The sequence below is a fragment of the Physella acuta genome, unplaced genomic scaffold (assembly GCF_028476545.2).
Source record: "Physella acuta isolate Inbredline_101_S28 unplaced genomic scaffold, ASM2847654v3 ptg000701l, whole genome shotgun sequence".
NCBI classification, from domain to species: Eukaryota; Metazoa; Mollusca; class Gastropoda; family Physidae; genus Physella; species Physella acuta.
This window is the reverse complement of record NW_026732220.1, coordinates 76171-100053: the sequence shown is the minus strand read 5'-3', so window position 1 is coordinate 100053 and position 23883 is coordinate 76171. Positions and strand designations below refer to the sequence as shown.

The 23883-nt window shown below is 34.9% G+C and overlaps 2 protein-coding genes across 3 annotated transcripts; one reads left to right on the top strand and one right to left on the bottom strand.

Annotated features, from left to right (window-relative positions):
* Positions 1–1118: 1118 nt before the first annotated feature.
* LOC131949575 (uncharacterized) lies at positions 1119–15476 on the top strand. The gene is made up of 9 exons (XM_059311420.1): positions 1119–1256; positions 2110–2221; positions 2537–2564; positions 2992–3048; positions 6306–6497; positions 7266–7467; positions 9021–10223; positions 10367–10426; positions 13999–15476. Exons 3-7 carry the CDS (start codon positions 2545–2547, stop codon positions 9417–9419), a joined length of 870 nt encoding a protein of 289 aa, XP_059167403.1. The 5' UTR covers positions 1119–1256; positions 2110–2221; positions 2537–2544; the 3' UTR covers positions 9420–10223; positions 10367–10426; positions 13999–15476.
* LOC131949576 (uncharacterized) lies at positions 10668–16108 on the bottom strand. Of its 2 annotated transcripts, none has more exons than XM_059311422.1 (5): positions 15484–15553; positions 13429–13546; positions 13135–13240; positions 12674–12767; positions 10668–12413 (listed from the first exon to the last, which is right to left on the bottom strand). In XM_059311422.1, exons 2-5 carry the CDS (start codon positions 13445–13447, stop codon positions 12312–12314), a joined length of 321 nt encoding a protein of 106 aa, XP_059167405.1. In that variant the 5' UTR covers positions 13448–13546; positions 15484–15553; the 3' UTR covers positions 10668–12311. The 2 variants fall into 2 exon arrangements, with proteins under 2 accessions (XP_059167405.1, XP_059167404.1); XM_059311421.1 differs by lacking the exon at positions 15484–15553 and adding an exon at positions 15990–16108 and having other exon boundaries at positions 10669–12413.
* Between the last annotated feature and the right edge of the window lie 7775 nt (positions 16109–23883).

The window sequence follows — 23883 nt, the reverse complement described above, 5'->3', positions numbered from 1 at the left end:
ACTGAAAATATTTGCTTTAAAACACTAACCCCCCCCCCCCCCCTTTCCCCTAACCCCGACCCTACACCCCCCCCCCCCCCCCCCGTGAAAGCAGCCCCTTCTTAGTTATTTCTTAGTTACCTCCTGTAAGTTTAAAATCGAACTAAATTATCTGCCCCTAATAGAAACCCGACTCTACGGCTCTACGATTTGTAAACATTTAGCTTTGTCTTTGTAAACATTTAGCGTGACCACAGCTCACCAGACAATGTGGGGGTGGGGTGGGGGTGGTAGTGATAGTGATAGTGATAGAGAGAAAGAGAGGGGACTTGTTTTCTAACGGTTCTCAGAAGAGAATTATATATATAGATATAAAACTATATAAAAATTAGAAGTAAAATAGATTTTTTTTCAAGGGACGTAAGTAAAAGAATAAGCGTGAACAACTTGAATTTACTGAATTACCTCGCCTGAACACATTAAAATCTAGTTTTAAACCTTTTTATTACTCTAGTGTACGCAAGTTCAGCCAGTTTTAACCTAAGCCGAGCGAATTCTGTTTTTAAATCATTTTACATTATTTTTATAAAAATTTTAAAAAATTTGAAAGTTACATTTTTTTATAGTCTTACAGGCAATGGTGTAAGCCTCCACAAACTTTCAGCTAAAATAAAAGTAACATTTTACAGATTTGTTTAGATTATAATATAACTAATTTAATATCAGTTAAATAAAATATTTTCTCATTACTTTATATTTTCTTAATACCTTATGTGTTAATATTGTTTTTGTGAATATTAAGGTTAACAGTATTTTACTGATTTTTTTTTTAAATTGAAAAAAACGTTTTATTTTCTTCTAAGATGTACATTCGTTTTAGAAATTAAATTTTTACTGTACACACAAAAAACGTTTTCTTTGTGGTCTTTACACATCAAGGACTGAACCGTGATTTGTACAGCACCCCAACCCCCACCCCTGGGGCGTGACGAACACCCCCACCGCTCCCCCAGCAGGCAAAACAAGCCTTCATTGTGCCAGTTGCGTGTGTGTGTGATACTGTGAGTGCGTGTGTGTTGTAGCTCACACGGAGACCAAGGTGTTATTGATTTCATGGCTACACACTGCGCATGTCCGCGTTAATCACACCCCTCATTATGCTAGAACCACTAAACTTACGACTATAATGTGTTTTTAATTATACAGTGTGAAGTATTTCTTACAGTGGAGGTGAAGATGTGTAGTTCTTAGACCCTGAAGTCGGAAGATTCTAGAAGGTATGTATGAGTCTTTGTTCGCGTGAGTCGTGTCTAAGACCTCTGGAACAAAGCAGTGCTCACCATGTTTGCGCTTGCTAGCTTCTCACGCTCCGGCTTACAAGACGTACTCAACTTTTAAAAAACGTTTCCACTAGTTTTGTTTTATTTCATCGACTTTAAAAAGTTATTTTTTTTCAACTAAGTGGTTTTAATTGCTCCGACTAAAATGCACAGAAATCAAAATATAATTTTAATGTAGAATATAACTCCGGAGAAAAATTATATTTCAGTCCAGTGATGAACAGGTAAAGTTCATTTAATATATTGGATTCTTTGTAATACTTCTAAATTATTTGCATAATTTAAATTTCGTGTATATGTTTGTAAGTTTGGTAAGATGAAAAAAAAATGATAAGAATAGATATTTCGCTATCTAGTTTGTTCAAAACAAGTGTTGTGTTATCATCTTGTGATTGAGCCGTTAAAAATGGCGGAGCTGGTGAGTTGAGTTTTCTCAGCTGTGATCAGCTCAAGACTAAGAAAGTCCCGATGTGTTACAAATGAACACGGTGAAAGTTCACTCACGTCCTACCAAAAAGCAATAAATGAAATTCTTTTATAATTTTTAAAATTATTTTTTTATTGTAACATTTAAAATTCGATATTTCTATTTGTAGAAACGATCAGATATTGAAGATTTCTACTTGTAATTTGTGAGATCGATAACGTTTTGTACTCAATCAACTTCTGTGTTGAAATCAAAATGTCTAACAGTTTTTTTCTGTTTGTGTTGTAGCTTAAAAATACGTATTACTTTATAGCTACAAACAGCTTTTCTATTTAGTTATTTTATTTATTTTAACATTTTCAGCTTTCTGAGGGAAAAAAAACAACCCGTTTGATATATTAGACTCCTTTGAGACCGATTGCATAGCTCAATAGTAATGATTGAACCTTTCAACAAGATGTAATGGCGTAAAAATGTGTGTACTCTTTTATATCTGTCTATACATATTCAAGTTTCCGTATTTGACAGTGAATTAATCTTTGGTTTTTATATAAATCTATGACTTTTTAAATCAGACTTCTTACACAGAACGTCCACTTTACATTCTATGTCATATCTTTAATTAACCCTTTACTCTCCAACACCTATAAATGTGCCTGGTCGCTTCTCCTCTAAGTCAAATCATACAAAAAGTAGAAAATATACAAAATAAACTTCCTTTAATTAAAAATTTAATTAAATTGTTAGAATGTAAAGGTAATAAGTAATTTTGTTTATTTCCATCCCACAGGCACGAAAATGTTTTCATGTTGTCAGAAGTAAGTTAACAATATTTTACTTAATTTTTAACCACGTAATTTAATTAGTTTATTTTCAATTCTTTCTGTAATAAAAAAAAATAGGCTATTTTCTGTGACAGGTGCTTGTAGATAATTATAAATGTTGTGGCTTTTAATACATTAAATCTATGCAGGATCTAAATCTAAACGAAGAATATTTTAATAACAAAGTTATTATACTTTGGAATAATATAACTTCTTTGGAACCAATTGCTAAATAATAAAACTATACTCAACATATATAATTTTTTTTCAAATTAATTCAGAAAGTTGACAGTTGAATGAAAACATATACCTCTTTTCCTATCGTTAAAACATAAAATATTCGATGTGCGAAACTTCACTTTCCAAAATTAAATTAAATCTGTAAAAATCTTGTACAAAATGGGTTCCTCTACACTTGCAGAAAACAACCGGCAGAAATCCCAATGGTGGTGGACTTGTCTACAGTCTTAGCAGAAAGGTGAGTGACTCAAAAATACATTTTTATAGCACTAAAGCCGAGTCATGCAGTAATACGGTTGGAGAAGTAAAGACACTGTCATCTTAACTTGTAGTAGGCAGCCTACCAGTGGCGTAGGCAGGGGTGGGGGGATAGGGGGGCTCATAACCCCCCCCCCCCCATAGACCCCTCGGTATATATACAAAAAGTATGAGGGGGGGTGCAAATCGAAAGTTTGAGGGGGGGGGGTGCAAATCGAAAGTTTGTCCCCGGGTAAAAATTGGAACCCCCCCCCCCCATGAGACGATCCTGGCTACGCCACTGCAGCCTACACTTTAAAAATAAATAAATTCAGAAATCTCTTCACATGCAATTCTATCCCCTCCCAGCCAGAAATCTCTTCACAAAGCCTACCTCTGATCCTTCCCCCCCCCCCCCCCCCGCCCCACCATAGGTCTCACTAAACTTGTTACAATCTACCCACATTTTTAATGTAAACTATTGTAGACATGTATTCATCGGGGGGGGGGGGGTCACCCATAAACAAAAACAAGCTGTCGGTTTCCCCTTCCCCCTCCCCCAACCGTGACACATCGTCACAACAAGTCACACGTCACCACCATCACCAACAAAAAACGAAATCAAATGAGTTGTATCCCTTTTCCAGATGATATGCCGAATTACTTAAACTACCGTCGATTGTTTGCTAGATAGGTTGATTTCATGGGTTTGATAGTAGTTTTATTTTTTTTAAAATATTACACTTTTTATCAATTAAAGGTCAAGTTTCATAGTCACGTTGATACATTTTAATAATACAATTTCCATAATTTTTTTTATTAATGCTGGATCCTAAATAACAGATAAAATTCGGTTTAGAAATAAAACTACTCATATTAAAATACACCAATTTCATACTTTCTAAATCTCGATGCTACACATCTACACAAAAATTTGAATTTATTTTCCGAACAAAACAGAACTCTCTTTTGGTGGAGTTTCAGATATCAGAGTGCTACGTTAGCTTTGATATTGTTATCTAAACAACAACAGTGGCTGAGCTGTGTTCTGTTGCTCTAGGCTACTGCATTGCGTTGCGTTGATTATTGTTATCAGTTTTGTTCAGGCATCTCTACAAGAGGAGTTGGGGGGGGGGGGGGGGGGGGGTGCGTGTTTCTCGGATCACGTCTACCACCCCCACCCACCACCAGACGAACTATAAGAACGCATGATTTATAGACCCCCCTATAGAAAATATACACTACGAGCCGACCCGCTGCGCATCATACGCCGCTATTTAGTTGTTTTTTTTTCTACTTTTCAGTAATTTATAATTTGTGAATTCGACAGTAACAATGCTGCCATTGACAATAAATATTTGCTTAAAAACACTAACCCACCCCCCCCCCCCCTACGTGAAAGCAGCCTCCTCTTAGTTACCTCCTCTAAGTTTAAAATCGTTTCAAACTAAATTATCTGCCCCTAATAGCCGTCACCAAACCCGTCTCTATGATTGTAAAATGTAAACAGAGTGAACACCGCTCACCAGATCATGTGGGGGTGGGGTGGGGGTGGTAGTGATAGAGAGGAAGAGAGGGGACTGCAAAGGCGCGCTTGCAGTTTGTTTTCTAACTGATCCCAGAAGAGAATTATATATATAGATATCCAGCATACGCCTTTCACCCCCCCCCCCACCCCCCGAAGAAAGTCTACCCCCCCCCCCCCGAACAAAATGGAATTTATATAGAAAACATATACTTTTATCAGTGTCCGCCCCCACCCCAAAAAATGTTGTTGCCCCCCCCCCCCCCGAAAATATCAAGTGCCCCCCCTCCCTTCAGGAGAAAAAAGTCTGAAAGAAACACTGGTTGACGTGTTGCATACAACTCTGAAAGACTTGTGTAGGATATAAAAACTACACTATGAACATCTGGATCCTGATTGGCTTATCTCAGTCTTGTGCTAACATTCATCGCTGCCGATGCCATTGCGCTTTTTTCGGCACGGGCGTGTTACATTTAATTGTTTGTGTGCTGGGGGGGGGGGGGGGGGGGGGGGGGGCAGATGGGGGTGTTGGCAAGGGGTCATTAAATCAGTAGATAACGTCAAGCCAGCTTCACTCCCTCACCTCGCCCCATCACGCCAATAGCCAGATACAATCCCCTGCTCAGTTTGATTATCAGTGGCGTCGCTAGGTCGGGTGTAACCCAGTGTGGCACTTCATGCCCTCCCGTACCCCCCCCCCCCTTGTCGCGATCATTATTATGTACTTAAAATATTTTAACCATCGTTTATTGAATTAGCAAAAAAAAACATATTTATTCTATTTATCAGGCAATTTTTTTTCTTGGTGTCACCCCCCTAAATTGTGTCACCCGGTGCTGTCCGCACCCCCCCCCCCACCACCACCCCCGCCTCGCAACGCCTCTGCTCAATCTATGTGGTCACAATGTTCTTATTGATATCCCCCCCCCCCCCCCCCCCCATACATACACTCAATAACGTTTTATTCTAATGAAAATTGACATGTTTGTTGTGGTGTTTTTTATTACTTTTTTGTGTCAATTAAAATTACTAAAAACAAAAGAGACGTCACATTTCTTAATCTTAACACCCAATCACAATCGTCACAAAAGTTCAAACACAATTTTATGTAGGAAAGTTTGACCTGATTTCATTTTTGTCAATATAATTATAACTAATATTGGAAATATTTATCTGACACGATTGTTAAAATCAATAAAGTACGAATTATCATTCAGATTTACGAATAGGAATATACGAAAGTTTGGTCAGAATTTGATTACTTTAACCAATGTAACAGTAAGTATAGAATTTAAAGACAACAAGGCTCTATCCTCTTTTACCGTTGTTTGAGCCCAAGACACAAGAGGCAGATAAAGTAGAGTTCATCTGTTAGAGTGACCTCTGTGTATAAAGGGATGGTGTGGTCAGCACTATTCCCTGCCGGCTTTAATTATTCCCTAAAGTGAGTTATGTTCCCACCAGAGCTGGGTGAACTAGAATATCTTCTACTGACTTAAATCCGGATTCAAACTCGAGACTTTCGTGTTAGCTGTCTAGCGCTCTACCACGCTGTCCTTATGCTACAAGCTTAGTCTTCATAAAATTTAATTAAGCATCATTGTTAATGGCCCTTATGCTGATTTTTTTTATTTCTCTTGTTATGTAGAAACAACTCATTTGAGTGTTTGAGATTTTTTTTTATTCAGTCAGTTTTGAAAATACGTAGGCCTAAATATTATGTATTTTTACAGAGCATGGAATTCCTACATCATATCGTTGTCAAGCTACCAAAGAATGTTTGTCAAGCGGGAGGATTACGAAATTAAAGTTCCAGAAAGTTACTACGATTTTACTGATTTATCGATCGAGCCGTCGGATATCTACGCCAAAGTTGCATTTAAACCTTCGCTGCATGACGCTGTGGCTGTTGCTAATTCATCCAAGTAAGACTTGTCATTGTCTAGTAAGACTTGTCATTATCCTAGTAAGACTTGTCATTATCCTAGTAAGACTTGTCATTGTCCAAGTAAGACTTGTCATTGTCCAAATAAGACTTGTCATTGACAAATAAGATTTGTCATTATCCTAGTAAGTCTTGTCATCGTCCAAAATAGGACTTTTCATTGTCCAAATAATACTAGTCACTGTCTAAGTAGCACTTATCAAAGTCCCACTAAGACTTGTCATTATCCAAGTAAGACTTGACATTGTCCAAATAAGACTTGTCATCGTCCACGTATTATTATCCTAGTATTATCTAAGTAAAACTTGTCATTGTCCTAATAAAACTTGTTATTATCCTAGTAAGACTTGTCATTGCCCCAAGTAAGACATGCCTTTGGAAATAATCGTGTGCTTTCATGTGGTACAATAAATGTTTGTCAACAACGGGCATCTGGCTTCTGACAACAATGCAAAAATAATATAATCTTATCTTGATTAAATAGATTGATCGGCTTGTGCTTGAAGTAACATAGTTAGCGACGATGATAACGAATTTTATTGTTATTATATTATTGTAAGTGTCCATCGTATAATATGCCCTATTTTCTGTTGCTTGCCTTGGTAGGCTATATATATATATATATATATATATATATATATATATATATATATATATATATATATATATATATATATATATATATATATATTATATATATATATATATATATATATATATATATATATATATATATCTTTGGTGTCAGGTCAAGCGCCGTTTCCTTGGAAACTGTATTTGACAACGACACCGACCAAAACCAAAGCTACAAGTTCAGGTTTGAGAAAACCCGGAAGTCGGTCATCAGCGTATCCACACAGAAAGGCTTCACGTTCGGGGCAAAGGCCAACTTCAGCTTTGGGATCCTGCAGAGCTTAGGGTTTGGATGTGAGACAGATCTCCACCATCAGGTAGGTGGTTGTGGGGGGGGGGGGAGGGGAGGTAGGTTTACACACAGCACCAGGTAGGAGGTTGGGGGTGTAGGTTTACACAGTACCAGGTAATGGGTTGGGGGTAAATTTACACACCAAAAAGTAGGATGTGGGGTATGGGTATGGCGTGGTCCATACACCCAGGCTATGATACGAGAGAGGTCATGGGAAGGGTCTACCCTTAGACAACAGTCTCGTTAGCGTTGTATTCTCATTTTCCTACTTTAATAAAGAAGTTTGTATAAATATTTACGTTTATTAACAGAAAATGTTAGGGCAAAGTGTCATATTATGGCTAGTTTTAGAGGGTGTAAAAATTAAATTTAGGCTAGATCTAATGGTATTTTGTAGAGTTACTTTATACAGCGATAGTTATTAATATTTCCTATTTAATGAGATGGGAGTCTATCTCACACAATATCACCATAAAGCATGACTTAAAGTTGTTTTTATATGTTTTTCGAAGACCAATTCTTTTTTCGTGTAACTCAAAGATTTTCTTAACAAAGTGACACGAATACATCTAAGATACATTGAGTGAACACTATTGTCACAACACACAAACATCTTTTATCTAACGCATCTACATTTTCTGTTACACATAATCACTATCAGTCGGAGACATCATCTGCACTTAACACATTCATCTCACACATTAACATCTCTTTTTTAATATCACATACCAACACATGCATATCGCATCAACAACATCACTAGATTACACATCCCAACACCTTTATCCACACATTAAACACACACACACACACACACACATATATATATATATATATATATATATATATATATATATATATATATATATATATATATATGTATATATATATATATATATATATATATATATATATATATATATATATATATATATATATATATATATATACATATATATATATATATATATATATATATCACACAACACCTTTTATCACACCAACTTTATTACTCACGCCAACACCTTTATCCCACATTCCGAAACATCTATTTCACACATCAACATAATATATACACCTTTCCGGCACACACCTCCAATTTTATCCCCACACGCATCCACCCACACACATCTCCACCCTTACCCTCACACACTTCTACGTTTATCCCTGTCACACTTCACCCCGCATACTTCCACCTTTAAACCCCTCACACATCCATCATTACCCCCCCCCCCACACACACACACAGATCCACCTTATCGCCCACACAGACTTCCACTTTTACCCCACAAACCTTGACCCCCCCCGCACACTTCCGCCTTTATCCCCCTCACACCTCCACCTCTATACCCCTCACACACCCCCCCACACACAGACAGATCCACCCTATCGCCCACACAGACTTCCACTTTTACCCCACACACCCTGACCCCCCCCCACCCCGCACACTTCCACCTTTATCCCCCTCTCAGATCCACTATTATCCCCCCCCCCCCCACACATCCACCTTATCGCCCACAGAGACTTCCACGTTTACCCCACACACACCATCACACCCCCACCTTTATCCCCCCACAGACCAACACCACAGACTCCGACACCTTCGAGGAGACCATCGTGATGGAAGCCACCAGCGACATCAGCGTGGCCGCCCACAGCCGCTGTGTGGTCGACGTCCAGCTCCAGGAAATGCCAGTCCATCAGCCCTTCAAGTGCGTACGGCGCATGTCCCTGCGATACGACACGGCACCCGTGTACATCCACAGGAAATCAAACGGAGAACTGGTCCGGACGTACTTGGTTAACGATCTCCGCGCCGATCTGAAGAAATCACAGGTGCCTTGTAGGCAGGACTTGAAGGAGTCTGATGACGCCTTTCCCAACAGTGTGGTACTAGTTCTTGAGGGTATCGTGAAGGGTGTTTTGGCGAGCAAGCATAGTATATTGCTAAAGAATGAAAAATGTAGCGGTCATTAGGGAACGTTATTATTGAATTATCTTGCACTTTTTCCAGTTCTTTAAAGCTCTTTTAAGTGCGTGTATAGCTATTATTTCACTATCATATGTTATGAAACAAACAGGGAAATAGTGCGATCTAACTTATATAAGAATGTTAAAATCATGTTACCTTTTTGTGAGATTCAACAAATATGCCTACCTTTAAAACTATCTAAGTTGTTTATAGATTTAAATATTCACCAAACTCTAGAGAAACTATAGGTCCTTTTTACAAGTTGTCTAGATTCAGAATAGTATCTCAGAAAAAGAAATAGCACTTTGAAAGTTTGTGAAGAGCTAGTCAATATGGAACGGTAATGAGAACTAGGTTTTACATGGTGATCAGTTTTAGAAGCTATCAAAACTCAGTGCCATCTAGCGGGTGATAACTGAGGATGTCGCAAAATCTGATTGCAAAACCAGCCAAATGTCTTACCTTTGTGTTAGGGGGTTAAGTAATATGAGCTTTAGGTGTGTGGGAAAAGATGTTATACAATTTTGGAACTGTTGGTATGATGCTGTGTAGCTGTTTTGTGTAATACTTCAAAGCGGTTGGCGTGACTGTTCAAAGCTGCTGTCTTGATAGCTTACAGCTTTTGGTGTTACAATATGTTTTATGACTGTATACTATGGAACAGCTGGCATGAAAATTCAAAGTTGTTGGATTAACTACTTTAGAGTTGTTGCTGTGCAGGTGTAGGCATGTCATATTGGAGCTGTTGAAATGACACTACAGTCATGCTAAGAGCAGGAGCAGAAGGAATTGCTGACACACAACAGTAGGTTAGAAGTCAGGCAGCTTTTTTACAATACTAGACAATAAATCCTTACCCTTATTTATCTAATCGCAGGCTTTAAAACCAGTACAGTGATATCAGTAATATAGGAAAATATTTTAAAATACATCTGTAATTGTCTTATCATAGGTCCAGTGGTGGGTGGAAGAGGAGTGAAGCAGAGCAAGATGGCTGATTGATGTAACTCATGTAAGTTTTTTTTTACTGCTAGCTAACCTGTACTAGACCACCAGGGTAGGTTTATGGCTGTGATGTTAATTTTTATACACACATCAAGTGATATTATGGTGGGGCTATGGCTAACCTGAAAGATGAACTGACCGACCATAATTAATCCAATCAAATGACAAGAATTGGTTAAAGCTATTATTTGATTTATTTTCAAAGTTCCATTTATTTATTTTTCATTCTATATTGTTTTAAGTATTAAGTAACAAAATGTGTACAATTGATTAACCAAAAAGCTAATAATAACTTACAGATGAGCATAACAAAAATGAAAAAAATTCTAAGTGATACAAATTTAAAAATGTATAATTTGTATAACATCACAGAAGTAGTTGTTCATATTTGGGAGTTTTAAATTAACTATTATTTTATACGACTCATGAATTTTTAACTAGAGAGATATGTTAAAGATAAAAAATAATAATTAATTTTTTAGACAAAAAACAGGAGGTCATGCATTTTTTAAAAAAAAACTACACTTAAGAAAACTAAACGGTTAAAAAACCACACAAAAGAAAACTTTTACATTACACTTTACATAAAAAGATATTTGTGTATAATATATAGTAGCTTAAATAAAGTCTCAAATAATATATATAAATATTTATTAATAATAAATTTTTAGCAAATCATAAATTAAAGCTTTTAATTTCGAGCAAACACTTGCTAATTAGTCCCAAAAATGGGGTACACTACAGCATAGAGCCACTGGCTTCACAGCCTTGATGGCTATTTGAATGGATGAGTGCAGATCATTTCTCTAAATATAAGACTTATGCTGCTGAGAAAAACATACGACTAGCCAGCTTGTAAAATTAAATGCCTCAGATCAAACATTTAACATATAGTGCTGTTGGTGAACTATTTAAATGATCTGTTTAATTAGAACACATTCCCTGATGCACGATTTAAAACAAATCAAGCCTCTGATATACCTGAATTGGTTTTTCTATCCACCTTTCTAAACACATAATCTACAACAGTAAAATATAAAGTCAATGCCATCCTATAATTATTTTTAAAAATGTCTAGAAACATAGAATAACAGAATGCAATAAAAAGCCTTCAACTGTTCAAATCAAAAAACAGTAAAGCAAAAATTAAATATGTCCAGTTTATGGTGAAACCAATGTGCTTAGTAGGCTTATTCGTATTGGCAATAAGGCAAAAAGGAGCTGTAAAATTCTAAAAACTAAAATGTAAATTTAAACAAATTTTCTACAATATAAGTAATATAACTTGGCACATTCTTATTAGAGGTGTGAAAATTAAATGCTTATTTTTCTCAAGATATAATTTTTTGTGACAAACTGGATTTATCCTCTATACAATCAAATTGTGCTAAAAGTATAGACATTTTAAAAGAAATAGTAATTTAGTGTGAAAATACACGTTTTTATTATGTGTAGTACAAAAAATGTAAAATTAAAAAATTTATGTTAACATTTATTTACACATAAATTTATTGTAAAGCCAAACAATGAAGTTTTTAATTTGCATAAAATATTTCTAGATATTTTTAATGTTATCCACTTAAAAAGAATTTTGTAAACTTATAAACAAAAGTGATATCAAAACATTTGTGAAATGTAACATTTTGTAAAAATACTACTCTTTTTTAAAAACTGACACTATGTGAATTAAGCCAAATTTAATTACTTAATACACTTTGACTGTTAAGCTCAGTGGAGTTAGATTTACAATAACCAAGATATGTTTATCCTATAAAGAGGAATTTATTTTAAAAAATAGTAACGATTTTAATGTTTGCAATTTTAAAATTATTGCACTTAACAGCAAAATAAATACAAGATACTGTTTAGATAAAGCCCATGCAAGAAAATTCTCAAAATGTCTTTTGTGGTTGTGGAAAGTAGTCCACAATCTCCTGAGCTTTCTTGCATTTCAGCGTAACTTTATAGTATTCTCCCTCTTTGCCTTCACGTTTCTAAACAATAAATATACACAGCACATTAATAGATTGAAATAATCATTTGTTCACAAGCATAATGAACAACAATTTTTAATATTTTAAATACCAATAATGTATTTATTTAAGTATGTTGTTAACTGACAAATTGTGTTGAAATGGAATCTATTTAGAAAATATATACTTTTACCAGTGTGTTTCCACTGATCCTAATCTTTGAAAAAATAATTTTAAATGACCATAAGTGCAGGGTTCTAATGTTTACTATGTTTACTGACCTTTTTAAAAGCTTTAGTTGGGAAGGGAGAGGATTCATTTTTTGCTTTGACCACACCATCCAAGCATATTTCAAACACCATTTTTTGTTGTTTTCTAAAACGAAATATAAAACATTTCAACTGTGAATAAAACATGACTAGGAATTCTCACCAAGAATATTAAAATATTAATTACAGGTGAATAAATATTTATGAAATATTTTTTTCAAATCAGTGATATTATTTTTTGACATTTTAAACAAACTGTTTTTACTCTAACGTGAGATTAGTGTAATTTCAGGCTTAAGTACATATATTACATGTGTTAGCAATATTGGTTTAAAAAATACTAGCTTTAACTAATAGAAATATTAAAGAATTACTAAACAATGTATTAAAATAACATCTTGAAAACTAATGAAGATCAAGAAAAAATGTCATTATAATAATTTAAAGTAAAGAATTTAGCAGAATTGACTTACTCGTCCACATTAACTATCTGAAAATTATACTTATGTCCATGCCCCAAGAACTCTTCAGCGATAGTGTAGACAATAACAGAAGAGCCTTTAGAAACACTTACGCTTACTGTAAACAAGGATAAAAGTTAAATTTGTATTAAACGATATATTTATTTTTAGAAATAAATTATTTGATAGCTTAAGAAAAAGGCTTTTTAAAATAGTATTTTAAAATAAGTATTAAAATTTTGCAATGCAATTGTATATCCCCCAATAGCAAAACCTGGCATTGTTTGTATGTTTACATGATGTTACCTGGCCTATAATGCTCCATTGGTTGGGGTCAATGATACAATTTGTATGATAATTCAATTGGTCTGTGTCTTTCCTATGCTGTTGAAATATGTTAATTTCTTCACTGCTGTTTCAAAACCTTAGAAGAAAGTTTATGTTTTATGAAATATGTTTAAAGAAATGTTTTACATGGGTGCCACTCATTTTTTAAGTGAATCCTGAAAATGAATCCCAAAATTTTACCAATCCTGAAACTAAAATTTGACATTTTTGTAATTCCATTTTATTAGTAAAACTTTTACTAGGCCCCTAATAAAATGGAATTACTAATTTTTAACTCATTAAAGTTTCATCTCAAATGGGATAATTTTAGATCGCCAGAGTTATTTACCATATGGTCCTGTAATTGAAAAAAATTGCTTTATGATTCATGCTGTTATTCATTCAATGAGAATAAAATATATTATGATGTAAATTTACACCATGTATTCATTCAATCTTCAATTTAACACCACTATATAATTGTTGATAATAATGTCTACTATACAAAAATTTTACAAGACACCTGTAATTGATTCAACTTCTTTTTAGTTTCAGAATTTTTACTAGAAGTCTAGCCACAAACTGAACTACTTGAAGGACTTAGTACAACATGTTCAAGTGCTGCTAATGAGATGTGTAGTAAACATCTTTTTTAAATGCAATGTAGACATAAATGAGTGTTGTGAGAGAGGGAAAGATATTTTTATTTATCACTGATTGTAACTTGACTCTATCTCGGGTTAAGGGATTGACCAGTATGTGAAATTATTAATAATTCACAGACATATATATTAGAGAATATATTTTTTAACACAACAAACTATTCCTAACCCTAACTCCAACAGCCTTCTTAACTTCTAACATTCAACTTTCTCCTAAAGAACTAAACCAATCAACTACGCTATCTTCGACCAACTACAGAACTCTAAAACAACTACTAACTCATGACGCTTGATCAGCTGACAGTCACATTTGACCAGTCATCATCTTGAATTTGAATCTAAATAAGTTCTTATTGACTCCTACCTATTCTCAACTGCTTGACCTAAGGCTATTTCCTAACTTCTACATTTTGTTCCTTTCTGTCTGATCTACTTCTATACTTGCCTAACATTGCATCATCACACTGACAAATAGTGTTTTGTTTAGTGTATAGTGTATATTGTGTAGAAGATATTTAAACCAACTAAGTCAAGCCCAAAGAGTTAAGAAATTGCAATTAGATTCTAAATAGGCTGTATAATATTATATAGTAATATATAGTATAGGGCCTAAGCCTATTCAGTTTATACTTTATTGCAAATAGTTATAAGTTTATTAATATTAAAGTTAGAGTGAGAGAGTAAATGCTAGGCTACATATTCTTGTTAATGTATGTTTGTAATCAATGTAATGACTTGATTCTGAAAGTACAATTGAATGCAAATGGTCTTTAAAAATATTAGCCTATTTAAAATACAAATAGTTTATTTTTACCAATCACATACTAGAGTCTATAGTCTATATTATCTAGACACTAAAACTAAGACTCAGAGTTAACATTTCCCTTACATTTGAGATTACTACCAGTAGTTATCAAACTTATAAGCCTACTTAATATAATACATTTTATTAGCCTACATAATAATAGACCTGAAGTTAACACCCTGAAAACTTTAGTGTTAAATTCATGTGTTGATGACAATTGATGTTGAACAGTCACATACTTCAGATAGAGGTCTAGATCTAGATCTAGATCTAGTCTAGTGACTGACGACTTGAACCACGTCTATAGATCTAGAAATCTAACTAGATTCTAGATCTAGATCTAAATCTAGTAACTAAGATGTAAATCTTAATAATAATTTGTTAAATTACATACTAGGTCTACATACATAACATAGGCCTAGGGGGCCTATAATTATTAATTATTAATTAATTTATTAGTTAACCGTAGTCGTAAAGTCAATTATTATATAACTTATTAGACTATGTACAACATATGAAGTTAAAACTAGATTCTATATATAAAATAATAGGTTTAAATAGATTTACATTATTAATTAGGCCTATGCATTGATTTTAGTTTTGGCTTCTTTTTCTTTTCTTTTAATATCAATTTAACCAGCCATTCTTTATGTATCTTTTTAGCAGAAGATGTCGCGGTTTTACCCACAACCGAAAACGCACTAATTTTTTTAAACTATTAAATTGCATTTTTTAAAACTATGTGTAATAAAAACGTTTCCAATATAATAACAACTTTTACTTTACCTATGTACTAAGAGAGTATAAAAATGATTTCTTAGAAAATAAAATAATGCACCACTACTGTAATAGAAAAACGTTGGTCGCTATATTTATTATAAATGATTATCAAATACCCGTACTAAAATTTTATATGCGACCACTATTTTCTTTTCAGTTATTTAAATAGTGGTTCGTTATTATTTTTAAAGAACACCACTTAATTTCTTCTTTTTAGTGCATATAAAAGAGTTATAAAAACGGGGTTTTCTATATTTTAAAATGTTCATATCCAAAAAGTTAAAATGACTTACCTATTTGCCTGCGGTGACTTAAAAGTGATCGGTATATCAATATAATAGATTGACGATAGAAGCATGTGGTTGTATATAAAACGTTGATTGGGCCTTCAACTACATGATGGTAAGAGAGAGGACGGAAGTGACGAGAGACAATTATTTATATACATGTAAGGGACATCACTCAAGATAACAGTATAAATATAATACTAATACAAGAAGAGTGAGTTCCCTTGACTTCACAAGTCTCACTATATTACATCCCTTTACCCTTAGTGAACACAACACATCTCTCAATAGAACAATTTACAGTATCCTAAAATCACCAATTATATTGTAACATGAACACTATGGTAGATTACATCCTTACAAACAATGCACAATATGTTACAACATAATTAAAATACAAAACAATGATGTCAAAGTCCTTTTGACCTTTAAAATCATAGGTCTAACTTATTTGGGACTTTGATTGTCCTGCTTGACCTTCTCAGTGGCTTTTGATTTGGTGACTCAAGATTCTGACCATCTGGATTCTCTATCTCAGGAGGTCTAGGATTTAAATCATTAACTCCAGAATTTACATTTTCTGACTCCCGACTACTTGGTTCACTCATATCAACAGAACTTGGTTGTGGAACAAACTGAACTGTTCAGATTTGGTGGGATTGACAGATTCACACTTATTATCTGCACAAGTTATTTTTAACTGGTCTGCATGTCTACGGACAATAAGTCCATCATTTGTTTTTACTTTATAAGACACAGGTCCTGTACATTGAACAATTTGACCTGGTATCCATTTTTCCTTTCTCCCATAATTTCTCAGATACACATTATCATTAACTGCAAATTCTCTTTCAATGGATGTCTTGTCATGATTTAATGGAACTATTTTTGAATTGGCATCTGAAAGTATTATGCTATTATTCAGATCCTTAACTGACATAGATTTCTTTGATTGATCAATTTTCTCAGGTAATCTGATAGTGCTTTTTAGTAACCAAAAATACTGTTTAAAAGTACTATCCTGGACCATATCAATTTGCACTGTGATCCAGTATTTCAAGTGGGTGTATTGAATGCAAAAATCTATTTTCTTTTGATGTTACCCTATTAGTTTCTGTAAGTGCTAATGATGTTAGCAAAGTTGTTTGATGATCACATTCCTTCTTACTAATGTATTCTCTTTAAAACATTTGAAATTGCCATATCACCATAATCATTTATTAAGTTACAAATACTTTGTTTAGGCAACTCTGACTGATAATGGACTGCATCTTCTCCATCTTTTATATTATCTTCACAAAGGTTTTTATTTCTTATTTTATATGGCCTTAAGTCATCATTCACTGACTCTTCAGGCCAACCATTCTTACAGTACTCATATACTTTTATTAAGCACTCATCTTTTTGTGTTTCTCTCTTAATATCATTCACATTTATATTGGAGTTATCCATGATAGTGAAGAGAACAAATACTTCTTCTGGTACATAACTAAGGCTTTGGTTTTTTAAAGGTAATCTACTAAGACTATCTGCACTATTCTCAGATCCAGGTTTGTATTTCAATTCATAATTGTATGCGGCTAGTGTGATAGCCCATCTTTGAATTCTTGGTGAGGCATGCTCAGGTAGGGTTTTGTTTTCTCCAAATAAACGTAGCAATGGTTTATGATCTGTAAAGATGGTGAACTTCCTACCAAACAGAAACTTATGAAATTTCTTGACACCATAAATGATGCCTAAGCCTTCCCTATCTAACTGAGAATAATTTTTCTCAGCCTGGTTCAAAGATCTACTGGCAAAAGCAATGGGTCTGTCACCCTTCTCATCCATGTGGGACAAGACTGCTCCAACACCATCTGGTGAAGCATCACATGTTAATATAAGTCTTTTCCCTGGGTCATAGTGAGTTAGTAAGGTGTCAGAAGACAAAGCCTCTTTTGCTGTATTAAAAGCAGTATCTTGTTGTTTACCCCAGTGCCAAGTTGCATTTTTCTGTAGCAGCTTGTACAGTGGTGATAGTTTACCAGACAGATTCCCTATGAACTTTGCATAGTAATTTATCAAGCCCAAAAAAGCTCTTAGTTGTTGGGTATTTTCAGGTTTGGGTGCTTCTTTAATGGCTTTTGTTTTCTCAGGTTGATGTCTGATACCTTGCTTGCTTAATATATAACCAAGAAAACTAATTTCTGTCAACATGAATTGACATTTATCTTTGTTTATCTTTAAACCTTTTTCACCAATTATTTTCAAGACTTTATCAAGTGTTTTAAGATGTTCAGTGTCATTCTTACCAGTTATGTATACATTGTCAAAATAAACACAAACATTTGGAATATCCTTAAAAATACTGTCCATGACAGCCTGGAAAATTCCAGGGCTGGATGATATGCCAAAACATAGTCTTTCATATTGGTAGAGTCCTTTATGTGTGTTTATTGTCGTATAGACTTTTGAATCTGGATGCAGTTCTAGTTGAGTGTAAGCATGACTAAAGTCTAATTCAGTGAATTTGTCTCCTCCTGCCAAATTCAAAGAAATCTCCTCAATGTTAGGTATAGGGTACCTATTTAGCTCTATTTGCTTATTCAGTGTAGTTTTATAGTCTCCACAAATTCTTATAGAACCATCCTTCTTTAACACTGGCACAATGGGCGTTGCCCAATCGGAATAGTCTACCTTCTTTATGATGCCATTAGATTCCAATCTACTTAGCTCATTTTCAATTTTATTCCTCATTGCATAAGGTGGAACTCTAGCTTTGCAGTATCTTGGATTTGTGTCTTTAATGCTTATCTTCACTGTTCTATCATTTAGTAAACCTGAATTGCCAAAAACCCTTTTATTTTCAGATATTACTTTATTTATTGAAGTAAGACTAGATTCTCTTGCAATGTTCAATGAACATATACTCTCCCAATTTAACTTAAGATCACTTAACCAGTTCCTACCTAGTAATGGTGGTCCATTTCCTTCAACCACAAGCATAGGAAGTTTAACACTTTGACCATTATAACTTACATGAACCATACACTCTCCTATTACCGGAACATTGTCACCAGTGTATGTTGTTAGACACTTGTGACATGGTTGTAGAGGCACTGATCCTCCTGTGACAGCGTCAAAGTCCTTCTTTGTGATGACTGTTAGAGATGCTCCAGTGTCAAGTTGGAAGCTGATGCTCTTACCGTTGATATTAACTAGTACATTGATGGGAGCATGACTTATTGATTTCACAGAGAACAGGTTGAAATCCGGCTGCAAATCAATTTGAGCATTTTCACAGGTAGAGTGGTTCATTGGTTGGGTTAGGTAGTCTTGGTGAGAGTTAACATAGTGCTGCCTTTGGTTGCGGTACTGTCTTGACTGGCTAGATTTAGCAACAGACGAAGACTTTGCAAAGCAGGCCTTAGCAATGTGACCTTGCTTACTGCACTTATAACAAGTTGCTAACTTGAACTTGCATCGATGAGATGCATGGGGACCTTTGCATCGATGACATTTTTGATAATTATTACTAGATTTAGATCTAGGCTTTAAACGTGCAGGCTGTTTAGCATAAGTTGGAATGCTCTGATGGGGTTGGTGTTTGTTGACCAACCTGCTGTTTACTGCATGGATCTCTGAAGGTGCTAGAGATCTCGCCGCTTCGGATGACTGCTGGAATGAAGTTGCTAGTTGTATTGCTTTTTCCAATGTTAGATCTGACTCGAGCAGCAACTTTCTTTGAACATCAGGGCTGTTTACACCTGTCACAAACTTTTCACATAGTCTGTCAGACAGCGTATCGCCAAATTCACAAAATTCACTTAAATGACGTAAAGCAGCAACATATTCTGATATTGACTCGTTTGGTTGACGAGTCCTACCGTCAAATCTAGCTCGACATAGAAACTTTGATGGGGTAGGCGCATGGTGGTCTGTTAGCAATTTGCTCAGCTCGTTAAGGGGCAGTATCACCCAGACTAAGGGAGGGAAACAAAAACTATCACAAAAAAAAACTATTTGACATACACATGTCAAATTTTTACAGCAATAGTAACGTTTCTTCTGCTATAATACAGTATATAAATTGTAGGGTATATGTATGGCAAAAAATTGTCAAAAAATTATTTTGTTCATATTTTATCACATTTTTAATTTTTTGTAAACATTTTTTCGAAACCATAAGTAAAGTACTTAAAATTTGGTATAAACCTTCCTTGCGTTATTGGCTACGTCCGGGACTAAGATAATAGTATTGTATTGAGAGATAAATTTTTTAGGAAATTTCAAAGTTCAATTATTTTGGTCTGACTTTGAAAAATCTAAAATTTTCAAAATTTGTCACAATGGATATCTCCTAGCCCCGGACATACGCTACCCTGTTATGCATCTCCTAGAGTATTTTCAGAAGGAAGGGCCTAAATGTTGGAAAACCGCAGCCAAAAATTACTTAGTAAACATTTTTTGGTAAAATTATTTATAAAAAATGTTTGCATCGATACGTTAACTTTCTTTTATGTGCTGTTTTATAGCTCCTTGCTATTTACTATTATGGTAAAAGATTTATGTGTGTATGTATAATAGTTTTTTTTTGGCAAATTTTTTCGTCAATTTTCAAATTTCTGGGTGATACTGCCCCCTTAAAGCTCTTGGTAGTTAGACTAGCTGGTGCGCATAAGTCCTTTAGTAGCCTAAATTGTTGAGACCCTATGACTGTTAACAAAACAGCTCTCTTTTTGGCTTCTATCGTCACGTTGTTTGCTTCAAGGTAAAAGCTTAACCTATCTAGGTAATCCTGAATGATTTCATCATTCGAATCAAATTCTTTTATTTGGCCATACAGCGCCATTATTCTAGAAATACTTAGCCAATATGCTCTAGCAAACCTCTTTTTGAGTAAGTAGGTGCTCTTTCTAGTGGATTATTTATCCTCGTCGCCAGATATAATAGATTGACGATAGAAGCATGTGGTTGTATATAAAACGTTTATTGGGCCTTCAACTACATGATGGTAAGAGAGAGGACGGAAGTGACGAGAGACACATATCTTTATAAACATGTAAGGGACATCACTCAAGATAACAGTATAAATATAATACTAATACAAGAAGAGTGAGTTCCCTTGACTTCACAAGTCTCACTATATTACAATCAAGTTCACACAAACGTATAAGTTAGTTCCACCGTGCGCCAATGTTTTCTCCCCCAAAACAGTGCTCACAATACAAACAACATAGCCCTAATGTAAACCAACTTTTCAATTAATAAATTAATATGTTTAGAAATTGTCAGTTTAATAATTATTAAGAAAGTGAATGTTTGTTGTTTTAAGGTGTCGTCCATAAATAACGTCACACTCGAAGGGGGAGGGGGGTCCGTAATTTTGTGACGGTGTGTGATGAGGGGGGGGGGAGGTTCAAATGGTGGGACGACACACTTTTGCATTATAAAAAAAGCAATGTTAAAAACTAAATTAAGACGTTATTTCGCGTTTTAGAAAACTGTTTTTAATAAATTGCAATAGGAATTGATTAAAATACTCTATATTGACAGAGTTCAGACAAGATTTTGGAAAAATATCGATGTTTTAAGAATAATTCAACTGCAATTTTGAGGGGGGGGGGGGTTGTAGGCTGAGGTGTGACGTCATTTTAGGGGGGGGGGGTCTGGCTTTTGTGACGACGTGTGACGAAGAGGAGGGGGAAGTAAAAATCGTCCAAAAAAGCGTGACGTCATTTATGGATGACTCCCTAAAGAGATTGTTTATAATGTGCGCTATTTGTTTTTTTCAATTGCTTTTATATTCGAATTTAAGCCAAGTACTAAGTAGCAGTCCACTTTCTTTATTTTAACTGTTTACAAGTAGCAGTCCACATTCTTTATTTTAACTGTTTACAAGTAGCAGTCCACATTCTTTATTTTAACTGTTTACAAGTAGCAGTCCACATTCTTTATTTTAACTGTTTACAAGTAGCAGTCCACATTCTTTATTTTAACTGTTTACAATTCAGTAATACAGCCCAGAATGGAATTTTGTCCTATCCTGTTTGGCCCTTGACCCCCCCCCCCCCCCCCCGGCGGCTGCCTCACCTGCTTCTTGCTACGCCTCTGGTATCAACCTCCCCTAAATTGGTGCCGACAATCGAATCAGAATCACTCACCCATACACTCGCGCACCTATAATTTAATTAAATATAAGCCTATATAATTTAACCCAGTCAGCACACATATATTGGCCCAATATTGGCTAAACATTGGTTACCAATATTGGCTAAATCTTGGTGCAACATTGGCTTAACCTTGGCGAAACATTGGTAGTGAAACTCGGCATGATGTTGGCGCAATGTTGGCTATATCCCAGCTACATATTGGCCCAACGTTGGCTAGATCTTGGCCAAATATTGGCTATATCCCGGCTACATATTGGCCCAACATTGGCTATATCTTGGTTACATATTGGCCCAATATTGGCTATATCTTGGCCCAATATAAGCTATATCCTGGCCCAATATTGGCTATATCATGGTTACATCTTGGCCCTTGAGTCCAAGGTTTACAGTAATTCTACACATTGAGCCCATCGCCTAATTATCACATATTAATCCACAACTTACTACTGTGTATATTCAGCCACGTTCCCGGATATAATAGCACCATCACGTAATTTATTATTACCCGTGAAAAACATGTTGAAAACTGTGGTGATCTCACGGGTCTTTTTTTACAGTTAATAAAATTTCGGTTGATTAATTAAGAGTGCTAATTACTTAAACTGTTTTCAAGCCAAACAATTTTTATATTTCTTTCTAGTTAATGAAAGGGTTATCAGAGTGTACTCGTTGATGAAGCTGTCCACAAAAAAAATAATTAAGTAATCATGTATTATTGCTGACAGCTACTGTCGAGCTGTCTTGACTGTAATTTTTAGGTCGATTCAGTATTTTAAAAAACAAAGTTAGGCCTAGGCCTAGTTTTGAGAGTTGTTGTGGTCACGTGTGGTTGGAGGTCACGTAAGCTTGCTGGGTGGGGGAGACGAGGCTTTTGTTTTGTCAGTGTGAGGTGGGGGAGGTGATGTATTTGCGTTGTTAGGGTTAGGTGGGGGAGATAAAGTTTCTGTGTTGTAAGGGTTCTTCTGTGTTTTTTTTTACATCTTGACATAATGAAAGTAAAACAGATAATAAAATGATTTTCAAGATTTCAAAAATGTGTTGTTGTTTTTAATACTGTTATGCATTTTGTCATAACGGTTTATCTGCCCATGTTATATATATATATATATATATATATATATATATATATATATATATATATATATATATATATATATATATATATATTGAATGTATATCACGAACAGGACAACAGTGGTGCTTAGAATGCATTAGTAAATTTTTATTAAAATGGAAAGAAAACCAGAGTTTCTTCCAGGAATCTCTTCGGGGGAGTTCCCCCAACACCCCCCCCCCCCCCGAAAAAACTCTACCCCCTCCCCTCGAACGAAATGAAATTTATATAATTTATATAGAAAAAATATACTTTTAACAGTGTCCGCCCCCCCCCCCCCCCCGAAAATTTCTAGTGCCCCCCCCCCCCCCTCACCGGAGACAAAAGTCTAGAAGAAACACTGAAGAAAACCAATAAAGAGGAAATACTCAGGGAGGGGGATTAAGACAATGAAAGATATTTTAGATCGCCAACAGAAATCATCCAAATATGCCAAAACTAGTGTGAGACATATTTTTCAAGCTGCATGCCTTCAACTTTGACAACAACACCATCAGATGTCGAATTTTCTGAAGTTGCCCATGTTAAAAATATAGAAGTAACCAAATAATCTCATTCGCGGAATCAAGTCCTTGAGTCTCAAGACATTAACACATTTCATAGACATTTTATGAGACTTTCATAGAGAAGCCAA

Bases quoted from the DNA above. Each gene is read 5' to 3' on its own strand.
- LOC131949575 (XM_059311420.1), top strand. From the start codon at position 2,545: ATGTTTTCATGTTGTCAGAA. The intron at 3,049-6,305 runs GTGAGTGACTCA...GTATTTTTACAG, and splicing joins TCTACAGTCTTAGCAGAAAG to AGCATGGAATTCCTACATCA. The intron at 7,468-9,020 runs GTAGGTGGTTGT...ATCCCCCCACAG, and splicing joins AGACAGATCTCCACCATCAG to ACCAACACCACAGACTCCGA.
- LOC131949576 (XM_059311421.1), bottom strand. The intron at 12,768-13,134 runs GTAAGTCAATTC...ATTTCGTTTTAG, and splicing joins CAGATAGTTAATGTGGACGA to AAAACAACAAAAAATGGTGT. The intron at 12,414-12,673 runs GTCAGTAAACAT...TTTATTGTTTAG, and splicing joins CAACTAAAGCTTTTAAAAAG to AAACGTGAAGGCAAAGAGGG.